This window comes from Myxocyprinus asiaticus, chromosome 25 (assembly GCF_019703515.2).
Source record: "Myxocyprinus asiaticus isolate MX2 ecotype Aquarium Trade chromosome 25, UBuf_Myxa_2, whole genome shotgun sequence".
NCBI classification, from domain to species: Eukaryota; Metazoa; Chordata; class Actinopteri; order Cypriniformes; family Catostomidae; genus Myxocyprinus; species Myxocyprinus asiaticus.
Window position 1 is genome coordinate 764,840 of NC_059368.1, and position 12,661 is coordinate 777,500.

Genomic DNA, 12,661 nt, shown 5'->3' on the forward strand with positions numbered 1-12,661 from the left:
GCTTCTTTTTGAAGTAAAATTCAATATAGTACACAGTAATCAAGTATAAATGTCCAACATTTTGTTTACATACTCTTTACTTAAGTGTATGTGTGTACATCTCAGTCTCTATAACTACACTGCATTATCCTATATTACATATTTGGCAAAATATCCATCACCAATTCTCCAGTTATTGTTATCAGTATCACATGTGCATATTAAACTGCTGTCAAACCTGTGTTAGCATTGCTACAGCTTTCAGGAAATTGTCACACATTAATTAACCCTTATGTTTGTTTTTTTGTTTTGTTTTTTGTTTTTATAGTAGAGTTTTTTAGGGAGGGTAGAGTCACATGGGGTAACCTCCTCGTGGTCACTATAATGTGGTTCTCGCTCTCGGTGGGGTGCGTGGTGAGTTGTGCGTGGATGCCGCGGAGAATAGCGTGAAGCCTCCACACGCGCTACGTCTCCGCGGTAACGCGCTCAACAAGCCACGTGATAAGATGCACGGATTGACGGTCTCAGACGCGGAGGCAACTGAGATTCGTCCTCCGCCACCCGGATTGAGGCGAGTCACTACACCACCATGAGGACTTAGAGTGCATTGGGAATTGGGCATTCCAAATTGGGGAGAAAAAGGAGAGAAAATAAAAAATAAAAAAATTATGGTAGGATCAGCTACTATATGCATCGTAAAGTCCAGATTCTAGGCTTTAAAACGACACCTATTTTTTTTTTCAGATCCAGCAAGTGGTCATTAATTTATTATGTAATTATTATTTTTTGTTTTATTTTTTAGCAGGGAATGCCCTTTCTGGCACTCAGCTCAGTTCAATCAATCATTCAATCAATAAAAAAAAATATATATATATATATATTATCTTTTTTTTTTTTTTACTAAAAAAAGAAGTTGATAAAAAGATGTAATGCAATATCTTGTGATAATATATGGAATATGAGAGATTTATAAAGAATCTTAGTGGGCCGGTCATTTTTGACCGGGAACACAAAAGGTGTTAGCACGAAACGAATATAACACAAGGGTTAATATTCATCGTGTTACCCATGTCTCTGCTGTCAGGGGCGGGCATTGTGTCCTCGCCGTGTCTCTTCTTCATGTGGACATTTCTGCTGCCGCTCTGAGAGAAGGTTTTACCGCAGATCGAACACACGTGAGGCTTCTCACCTGACAATGACAACAACAACATGATTGTAGAGTTTCACAACTCAAGTCATCAGATTTAATATTAATGCTTTATACTGTGTTTGTTTACACCTAGAAAAGAGTACTGCCATCTTTTAGTGAACAGCGCCCTGTTTTTCACTAAATGAACTCTAAGAATAATTAAATATAATTCTTATTATATGCATTACATAACAAACAGTCATATTTACCCGCATTTATTTTTACTAAAAAAACATTTATATGAAAAATGGCACATGGAGACTTCTGTGAACATACATAATTCACTGAATAAATTCATTAAAGCGAACAGTTTGAACTGATTCATTGATGAATTAAACTCACCAACAATAAATCAGAGACACAATGAAAACCTCTCATCGGGAACGCTCTCACAAGACTTTAGGAAACTTAAATTGACAAATAAAACATGCATTCGAATCATCACAAATATACAGTGAATATTCGATGTGATGTCATCTTACCCGAGTGAACGAGCATGTGTTTGCGCAGACTGGAGTATTCTGCGAAGGAGCGACCGCAGCTGTCCACCTCACAAAGGAAGGGTTTTTCACCTGCAAAACAAAACGTTATTTACGGCAGCACATTTCATGACTCATATAGTTAAATTAAACATTTAAATGGGCTCCAGATATTTCATAATCTAAAACAGCGGACTGTTTTTGTACTCCTGTATGCATTAGTGTGCATGTGCTGTGTGTGTACCAGTATGCGTGCGTTTGTGATTCTTCAGGTTGCCGGCGGTGGTGAACTTCTTGCCGCAGTTCTTCTCGTTGCAGATGAACGGTTTCTCGCCATTGTGAGTTCTCATGTGCACCTGCAGCCGCTGCAGCACGTAAAAACTCTTACCACACCCCTCTGCTCCACAGCGGAACGTGCGATCATTCCTGACATACAAACAAAATGTTACAAGAACATGATTCAAACCCTAACATTTTTAAATATATTCCAAATGAAAAATGTTCTTCATAACACTTATTCTTCATGTTCTTACAGGCACTTAAGATTTACCCAGTACGTAGTACATGCATCTGCAGAAAACATGCAAGTCACTTGAAAGATGATTTGTCCATTAACACAGTTACCTGTGTGTTTTTAAGTGGTATTTGCGGTGAGCTGGATAGGCGAACGTCCTGTGGCAGTTCTCATAGGGACATCTGAGCGTTTTATCTGAAGGCGTACGACTGGCTCGAGGCAGCAGCTCTTTTTTTGGCCCCTCTGATTGACAGCTGTGAATGTGGTCACCTTGGCAACAAACAGAGCTAGAGATTAGAGTCGTGCGATGCAAAGCAGCAACACATACAGACGTGCATTTAACCCCCATTAAATTCTGACTGCAAAGTCAACAAACATTTCCACTCATTTTTGAACTTGATGAAGGTGTTCTTGATTTAAACACTGCATGCTGCAGAAGTGACAATGAAATCATTGGCTCTTCCTCATGCTGTGTGCTGATGATCGTACTGTTGCTGCTGGCACGGGCGTCTTTCGCGAGCTGTGCACGTGTGGCAGCGATCAGACTGTCGTGCGCCAGCTCCTGCACGCGCAGGTACCACGGTGCGCTGCCATCTGTGCATTCTCCTGCTGCGATCTCCTCTTCTGCTTCATCAACATCATCCTGCACAAACACCAGCGGCTCTGATGAAGAAGCCAATCCTACAGACAGACAGACAGAGAGTGTTTATCAATCACTTCATCAAAATATACAACCTGACACACAGATGATTGGTGGATATGGATAGATTTTATTGATCCCATATCCAAATATTTTCTTAATGATTGAACTGTTGATGAACCCAGTTAATGTTTTAATAAAATGTGACTGTCAATGAGCAATGAACTTAAAACATACAAAATAATTTAAAAGAGGCTTAGAGTCCATTTTTGACACTTAAAATGGATAAGATATAAGATATATACATATAAGATATAGGTCTTTGAAAATAGCCAACTTTTATAAAATGCACACTGTAAATGACATTTTCCTAGGTCAAAAGTCATATCAGATACAAACAAAAACGAAATAAAAAAACTGATTTGGGGATTGAATTACTCTGACATCAGCAATCATCCATGTGATTATCTAATCAGTCAGTCATGTGGCAGCAGTGCAGTGCATAAAATCATGCAGATACGGGTCAGGAGCTTCAGTTCATGTTCAAATCAACCATCAGAATGGGGAAAATTTTTTGATTTGGAGCGTGGCATGATTGTTGGTGCCAGATGGGCTGGTTTGAGTATTTCTGGGATTTTCACACACAACAGAATTTCTAGAATTTACTCAGAATGCTGCCAAAAACAAAAAAACATCCAGTGAGTGGCAGTTCTGTGGATGGAAACGTCTTGTTGATGAGAGAGGTCAACAGAGAATGGTCAGACTGGTTTGAACTGACAAAGTCTACGGTAACTCAGATAATCGCTCTGTCCAATTGTGGTGAGAAGAATATCATCTCAATGTTATTCTGAGATGCGGGTTGGCGCTGTTTTGGTGGCACGACGGGGACCTACACAATATTAGGCAGGTGCTTTTAATGTTTTGGCTGATCGGTGTATATATACTGCATCTACTGTTGATACCTTTGGCAACATTGAGAAGGACGTATGAGGAGCTGTCCTGGTTCTGGAGCTCGTGTATGATGGTGGGCGGGGTTTGTGTTGGGGGGGAGGGAGACTGCAGCTGCACCACCAGAGGACTGTGCTCGGGTCCAAACTCCAACAGTGAAGGGGATGCCGCATGACTAAGAGCGCTCTCTGAAATACAGTGAATCATTGAATAGAACCAGTTCAAAAGTACTATTTGCAACTGAATTAGACATCATTAGACATTCTTCTTAATCATAAAGCCAGCTGATGTCAGACAGAAACCGTCACAGTTGCGAGAGGCTGCTGGAAGTGTTTGGTTTACCTGGACGTTCTAACGGGCTGCATAAGGAGTTCTGTGAAGGGGAGAGCAGAGGGACACAGGATGGTTTGGTGTCTGATTCCTCCAGGCTCTGACCCAACGGTATGGAGGCGTTCTGAACAAACTCAACCAGCAGCTTCACATGAAAACAAAACAACACATTACTCAGTTAACTTTTTGGAAAAGATTCACAAAACCTAATGAAAGGTGTCATTTAACATCTATAGCATCATATGTACAGATAGACTGATCAATGGTTTGACCGATATCTTTTTCTTTAAAACCAATTTTAACACTTTTCTTAACCCTTGTGCACTGTTCGGTCATTTTTGACCGAAATCAATTTGGATTCTTTAATAAAAATGGTATGTTTTATCTGAGTGGCTCGATGCTTGGTTACTTTTTCTACATTTGCCAGCTGGACACACACAAAAATGGGACTGGATTTTATGAGTTTAGACCACGTGATAAAAAAGGGGCAATTGTGTTTTTCGCGGTCAAATTTGACCAACCACTTGAAATGAATGGGCGAGACTATAACACAGAGCGATTTCTCTGTCATAAAATAAATAATTCAGACACAATGCAGAACACACACAGACAGAAATGAAGGGGTGAGACCATTACACATCCACAATGCAGAACAGATACACACACGCACGCACACACACAACCAGGAATTAATTAGTGGATCTCTGCTGCCATCACTGGTTATTTTTGTCATAACATCATTTTCAAATCATTTAATTGCTCTTTTTTTGCATACAGCAGAAATAAAACCACGGAAATTCAAGCATATTGGTTACCAAATAAAGAAAACAAATCATTAGCAGTCATAAACAAAAGCAATACCAGTGGATCTCAAACCAAATGAGACAGTGATACCTCAGGTTTGGATTCAAGTTCATCAGAGAGCATCGATTCAGTGTAAAGTGATCTGGAATAATGAGAGAATGTTTAAATATACAGTGATGTTTAAAAGAATGATTGATTATTGATTGACTCAGTGTTCAGTTGGACAAACTGACCCAGTTCAAGCGGGTTCATGTGCTGTTTGGGTCAAAGATTGAAGGTTCTGTCCATCACCTGCTGTCGGTATTTACTGACAGATCTGAAGCCTGAGTGATCATTCATAATAATCAATAAATAATCAAACACTAAGTATAATATCACCACATACACACATATTAGTACAGTTTAAAAATAGAAAACGTGCAGATAAGTTTAAATCCAGTCACCCTTGGATATCATCACTATAAATATTAACATTGAATATATAGGCAATATATATATATATATATATATATGAGCAGATCAGAAATTAATATAAATACCAAGCTAACAATCTGTCACCACACTGATATCTGCTTTTAAAGTCTTTACACGTCACTAACAAAACAATAAACCTCTGATGAAACAGCCAGAGTTTTAATATTAATATTATATGAAATAATAATAAGTAAATATTATTTCTGTAGCAGTTAGCCACTGTTAGCTAGTGTTTAAATCACATTTATTCTGCTGGACTGTATTAAATGAAACATGATAAACACATGTGACATATAATTGTTATATAAATTCATCTTTATAAACTCTATTTACCGTCATTATGAGTGTTGAAGCTGCAGAAGTCTCAGATAAACACAACAACAATGACACATGAACTTCCGGTTCCGGGTCACACATTGTTGTCAACAAACCAAGATCATTTAGTACTTGAACATTTATACTATAATAATAATAATAATAATAATAGTAATGATAATAATAATAATAATAATAATGTGGTTAAATTCACAATTTCATGTATTGACATTTCTTCAATCATCATAAGTACAGGATTGATCTACTTTCCGATTCATATATTCATTTTAATACATTTTAATACACCATATTATTCAATTTAATATATGTTTAACCCTTATGCGTCAATTTAAAAAAGTTACTCAGAGGTCGTTAGAGGACAAAAATATCCGCGACAAAAAACTGCCATAATAATATTATATATTAATAATATTTTCCTCTTTCAATGAGTTAATTGTTTTAACCAACATCAGTCCTGATCATAACTACCAAATATTCATTCATTTTCATGATTTTAACCCTTTAAATGCCAGTTTGTTTATATAATGCCACTGTTGTTTTTTTATGAAAAAAAAAAAAAAAAAAGAAAAAAGAATTATTTTCCATATACTAAATGCTAAGAGGATTTCTTTCCTTTTTTTTTTTTTTTTTTTTTTTGCAGTGTCAGATTTAAAAAAAACAAAAACAAAAAACTCACTCAGGAACTGAGGACAAAAATGTCCACGTCAAAAAAACTGCCATATATATATAAATATTATTTTCCACTTTCACTGACTTAGATTTTTTAAACCAACATCAGTCCTGATCACAACCACCAAATATTCATTCATTTTCAAAATTTTAACTCTTTAAATGCCATTTTGTTTACATAATGTCACTGTGGTTTTTTACACACAAACACACACACACACAAAATTCTCAATACACACATAAAAAACACATTCTGACATCCATACCAACACACACACACACAATTTTAGCTGCATCATTTATTCAATTGGCCTGCAGTGTTCTATAATACAGAAAATAGGGGAAAAGCTTGTATTTGCTCCATAGGCTAAACATGAGAAAAATGGCACCATCTGGTGGAAAACATTAAAAATTTACATTTTGAAGCCAGGGCTCCGGAATAAAAGCATAATATCATAATATTCATGATTTATGCTTTAATGGAACTGGGATCAAATATTGCAGATTTAATGGGTTTCAGTGCCCTGCCCCCCCCAATCAAACCATGATCTGTGGAAACATGCAAATTCTTCACGCTGCAACCCCCCCAATGTTCAAGCCAAATCTACGCCCTTGCGAGTTCTTCGTAATATTTCCTGTTGCCTCCAAGTGTTCAGATGCCATTCATAATTTGTCATTCATTCGAGTAATGGACAAACGCTTTATGACTCAGTTGACCAAATTGTTCAAATGAACCAGTTCAAGAGAACGATTCGTTCACGAGTCGGACATTATTGATTCTTTTTTTTTTCTCCCCAATTTGTAATGCCCAATTCCCAATGCGCTCTAGGTCCTCGTGGTGGCGTAGTGACTCGCCTCAATCCGGGTGGCGGAGGACGAATCTCAGTTGCCTCCGCGTCTGAGACCATCAATCCGTGCATCTTATCACGTGGCTTGTTGAGCGTGTTACCGTGGAGACGTAGCGCTTGTGGAGGCTTCACGCTATTCTCCGCGGCATCCACGCACAACTCACCACGCGCCCCACCGAGAGCGAGAACCACATTATAGCGACCACGAGGAGGTTACCCCATGTGACTCTACCCTCCCTAGCAACCGGGCCAATTTGGTTGCTTAGGAGACCTGGCTGGAGTCACTCAGCACACCCTGGATTCAAACTCACAACTCCAGGTGTGATAGTCAGCGTCAATACTCGCTGAGATACCCAGACCCCGATTATTGAGATTCTTAATCAAAATTCAGCTAATGTTTGTGATATTTCTATTGTCAATAATCACAAGTAAAGAATTTCTATTTATTACTGTTATTTTTCTTATTAGTCTTTTATTCCTCTGTATCCTGTTATTGTTTTATTTGTGTATGTACAGCACTTTGGTATACACTAATTGTTCTTAAATGTTCTATATAAATAAATTGACCTTGACCTTACCCAGGTCTGTTAGTTTGAATTTGTGACTGATGTTCACATGACATTTCGAAAAGCTGAATTATTGCTGTAGTCCGTCTGAAGTCAGACTTTTAAAGTGCATGTAAATGCAGCCAATGAGAGCCTTTTATTTCTCTTGAAAGTGTTGAAGCCACGGAAACGTAGGCCACCGTTCTGAAAGAGAAATTTGGGATTTTTGCAACTTTCTCAGAAAAGGGGCACATTTTGATTGATCCACTGATCATTTAGTACTTAAGCATTTATAATAATGAATCCGTGGTCTACATGCGAGATGACAAGCGCTAAAATAGAACAGGTATAGCTGTAATGTACAATTTAAGGACACTATGGTGCATTTGATTATTTTAATAACTTTAGGACATGAAAACATTTGACATTGTAGTTTATCGAGTAAACCATGTCTTAAAAAAGAAAAAGAAGTGGAATATTAAAAAAACAAAACACTCCCAAAAAGAGAGAACATTTTTAAAGAAACAGATTCACTCAAGGAATATTGTGAATGTTCAGACACAGCTTTGGTTTTGTACAGCTGATAAATGCTTTCTTATGAAATATCTTAAGACCTCATTTGGAGCTGTAATCTAGAAACAGGCCATAAGTTGTCATATTTTCTGGGTATTTACAAGTGCATGTATGTTTTATTAATGTAAAACCATACACAATATTAACAAGATTTGAGCGGTAATGAATCAACACAACACACTGTCCTCAGTTCTGCTAAACTAAACTACATACAAACAATATCATAAACAGTGTTTGTGGTTATTAACTTATTGTACTTTCACAACCGTAAATGTAAGACTTGATGACAAACACATTCATACACAAAACAGCACATTTTCTTACAAAAACAAGAATAAAAAAATATCAGTAAAAGCAACATGAAGACATAAATGTGTACTGGGGGGATAAAAAATGATGTTTTAAATATCTACCAGAATAAGAGGTTCGACTGACATGTTTAGATCACATCTGAGACCTTTTTGGCTTTATTTATTTATTTTTGTTGTTTTCACATTCTGCTTCATTCCAGCGACTAACTCCACTGTTAAACTGGTTTTCCAGGTAAGAACCAACCGAAACCTGCTCTGACTCAAACATGCTGCATTTTCCCAGCAATAAAATCAATGCTGCATTAACCGCAGCTGTTACGGAAGCAAACTAAAGTTTGCAATGAAATTAAAGAGTACAAAATGTTACAAAAGAGAACTAAAACTGCCACTAAAGCAAGGCAGTTAGTATTAAGAGACCCCGACACACACAAAAGAAATAAAACTAAAGACTTGCCAGCCATTTTTGCAAAAGCCCTCACATCATACACACACACACACACACACACACACACACACACACACGCGCACACGCGCACACACACACGCACACACCTACAGTGGGGTGAAACCCTCTGAGAACACTCGCAGAAATGCTTCAATTTAACATTATGTTCCATCATATATCAGAGTCATGAATATGAGAATACCGTTCTTAACCTGACGATCATGCCTTATTTTATTAGTGGACTAAAAATAGTGCAGAACGTTAACTTAGTTTTCAAGTTTCTAGGTCTAATTGGAAATAAGAACATCCACGATTTCTATGTGTCCTCAGACTTTACTGTACATGTCAAGAAATATGAAATAACATTTTCTCATTACCTCGAACGCTTAAAGGTGTTGCCTCTTAGACTTCAGAAGAACGACATACTATTGTGGTTATGGATTAGCTGCCACGGAGCGTTTGAGTTCGTTCACATCTGATCAAAGTTTGACCATGAAACAAGCAAATGCAACTTCACAAATTAAGGCAAGATGAGAGCTGACGATGCTACAGAAGAGAACATAATCATCTCTAAGTTTCCAGGAAGAGTTTCTAACGTTCCCTTTCAGTTAGAATGATTTGTCCAGATCACTCTAGAAACTCTTCAAATACTATGCATCAATGACATTTCATGTCGTGCATTTTCAACAACAGAAAGTTATAAAAAGATTCACGCTTTCAATGATACATGGGTATATCTCAAAATCTGTCTAGTTCATAAGTCACTGCAAAATCAAAAGAAACTTTTAAAGCCTTTTTTGTTGTTGTTTGGACCATTAAGATAATGCGACATTATTTCCATGACAATTAAGCACATTTTCCTGTGCCTTCAACGCGAATATGACTTCTTGACAGGTTTCGTGGAATTCATACATGGTTTCATTGACTAAATTACACCACACTCATGAAGCTTGATTTAGGTCAGTGGGAAGGGCTGGAGCTTATCCTATATTTCACAAGAAAATCTACAAAGATTTATTATGGATAATTAATTATAATTGCTCTGTGAATCATGAGAAACTACGAGACAAGTGCTATGTAGCAAAATCTAGTGAGCGTACTTCGTCAGCATTTTTTGGGCATTAGATGATGGTAAAAAAAATGGCATCTGTAGGCAGCTCACTAGGTTTTGGTGCAAAGTCAATATTAGTTTCTGTTATAATATACAGTAGGACCAACGGCTTCAACAATGAAAATGACAGCAGTCAATAGTGTAAACAGTATCAGATTAAGGCAGAAGCATATTAAAGAGTGAACGCTTATAAACACGTATAGTCTGTCAATAGTGGATGACTACACCAAGTTATTAAAGGTGAAGCGTGTTTTTCTGTGCTCTAGTGACACCATATGGAACTGCAAAAAAATATTGTTTACAAACAGGTTTCCGGAACACTCCCTCCCTAATCGACTCGAGCTACAGTCTTCAACTGTCTGTTCAAGTATACATCACACAACGCCTAATCGAGTATTGGAGGAAGGACGACAAATACGGTGCGTAGACTTTACTTTTTATTATATGCGATACAGTGACTTAATTAATAGGACATTCTAAAACAACATGAAAAATGCTTAACGTGAACGTTATAACACAACGACCAGGGAGAAACCATCTTTTGGCATAAGAATGAAGCAGATGGACAGAGGCAACATTTTTCTATCAACGGTTTTCAAGCGTGCCACGTCTTTGGGGGCTAGAGGGGGCATTGCCCCACTAGATTTTCCTTGTGCACCCACAGTTCCGGTTGGATGGCAAAACGATCAAAGGGGACTCCCTAACGGCAATGATGTTAAGCCATTTCTTTTTTGTTTTTTAATGTGTTAAACAAGACTACAAAAATTAACTTGGTCGTCCATGGCAACTTTCTTAATACATTAGGCAAACGATGTCTTTTTATGGAAGAAAACTGCTTACACATATATATATATATATATATATATATATATAAATACATGCATTTCTCCTCAGATTAGAGTCGTTCCAGTGTAAACAGTTTATCATAAGTGAAATGGAAAAACATTTTCATCATCCCTGGTTACATTAAGCATTTTTCATGTTAAGCATTTTAACCTGTACTGTACTTTTGCATTAAAAATGCAGCCATCATTTGGTCTCTCTCTCCTCTAGAATGAGCATTGACATATGCAATGTTTTATTTTGACCTACATATTCAGTAGTAGTAGTGTTCCTTACTCCTCTTGATTTATTTGGCATTCTAACAGTAATTTTTCAACATTGCATTTGAATCACTTTTTATGTACAATTATCAAACTTGTCCTGAAATGTTACCATATGGATTTAATACGGATTCAATTCTGCTCCCTTAAATACCAGGACAATTCCATATTATTCCGGACGATTCATTGGTTGAGTCAGAAGTTGACATGTTGGGTCGCTCAAACAAAGAGATGAATGTTTAGACATACCAATGGATTACTGATAGTGACTCTGCATTATCAGCTGGGATCAAGATTTCAACACGCATAATAACAGCATTATTTATATCAAACACCCTCAATGCCCTGTGATCTGACCGATGGCGGTTCGAGTTTATCGTTCATTGACCTTCTTTGAGAAATGATCCTACTTCATGTCTTCATTATGTTGTGTCTTGTCTTTCGTTTTGTTCTCCTCTAGCATGCTCATTTGAAGTTTGCCCCAGATTCCCATGTCTCCCGTCTTCAGAGCTTCCATGAAGAGGTTCGTGTGCTCGCGCAGTCGCTCCAGCTCTGTCTGTGTCCGTCGATTCTGCCGAATTAACTCTTTTGTGCGAAGTGTAATGTTCAGCAATCCTGACTTACTGAGAATGTTGTACGTGTTGCAGAACCGCTTCACCTTGTTGTCTGTGTCGCCTCGGCGGCTGCCGTTCACAGGAACGGCACGTGAATTAGGCGTCAGCGGGTCGGAGTGGTTGTCTGTGGATTCGGGTCTCCCGTTTGTTTGCCCTTCACCATTAAGGCAGCCGGTCATATTCGAGTCAGCTGATGTGTTGTGTGGAAGTGTTGACGACTGAAGTGAGCTGGGTTCGTTTGGAGTGCCAGACGTGGTGCTGAACTGCGAGCTGTGCCGTCTGTCTTTCTGACTGTGATACGAGTGCTGGGAGGACAAACTGACACTTTTTACTGAAGAATCAGAGCTGGAACTAGAAGCCGAGCTGCTGCTTGCTTTGTGTGGATAGTCTCCAGGGTGAGGGGCGATTTTGGGGTAAGATTTAAGGATGGGGAGGTATTTTTTGTGTCGTCTGCGTTTTAAAGAAGGTCCCTTTAACACTGCTGCCGTTCTCTGTGGGACCATGGGCTGCAGGAAGACGACCTGAGGCTGCTGAACCACCTCAACAGCTGGACTGAAGCTCCACGGTTTCAAAGGAGGAGGGTTTTCTCTAGACTGTAAACAAGTAAATGATAAACAAACTGAATAAACAATTGAAATTAAATGATGACTGTATCTGGTGTTAACGTTCATAATCATGCAAAACTCACAGAGTTAACATATTGCACTGATAAACTGAAAAAACAAAAATAAATGAACATTTCCTACACA

General features: G+C 38.0%; 2 protein-coding genes across 4 annotated transcripts in view; both read right to left on the reverse strand.

Annotated features, from left to right (window-relative positions):
- znf410 (zinc finger protein 410) overlaps positions 1-11,737 on the reverse strand; it is a 22,070-nt gene extending 10,333 nt beyond the window's left edge. For 2 of the 3 annotated variants that reach the window (XM_051655625.1, XM_051655623.1), the window contains exons 1-10: positions 5,691-5,766; positions 5,117-5,206; positions 4,974-5,025; positions 4,092-4,224; positions 3,764-3,937; positions 2,651-2,842; positions 2,272-2,431; positions 1,892-2,073; positions 1,651-1,740; positions 1,046-1,168 (exon numbers count right to left, since the gene is read on the reverse strand). In XM_051655625.1, the coding sequence (XP_051511585.1) occupies positions 1,046-1,168; positions 1,651-1,740; positions 1,892-2,073; positions 2,272-2,431; positions 2,651-2,842; positions 3,764-3,937; positions 4,092-4,224; positions 4,974-5,006 (1,087 nt within the window). In that variant the 5' untranslated portion in view covers positions 5,007-5,025; positions 5,117-5,206; positions 5,691-5,766. Of the gene's footprint in view, positions 1-1,045; positions 1,169-1,650; positions 1,741-1,891; positions 2,074-2,271; positions 2,432-2,650; positions 2,843-3,763; positions 3,938-4,091; positions 4,225-4,973; positions 5,026-5,116; positions 5,207-5,690; positions 5,767-11,708 lie in introns of those variants that run through there. The other variant, XM_051655624.1, reaches the window with a different exon arrangement.
- Positions 8,137-12,661, reverse strand: part of LOC127416335 (CLOCK-interacting pacemaker-like) — a 14,739-nt gene continuing 10,214 nt past the window's right edge. Inside the window, exon 4 of the mRNA XM_051655641.1 lies at positions 8,137-12,505. Coding sequence (XP_051511601.1) covers positions 11,705-12,505 — 801 coding nt within the window. The 3' untranslated portion in view covers positions 8,137-11,704. The remainder of the gene's footprint in view (positions 12,506-12,661) is intronic.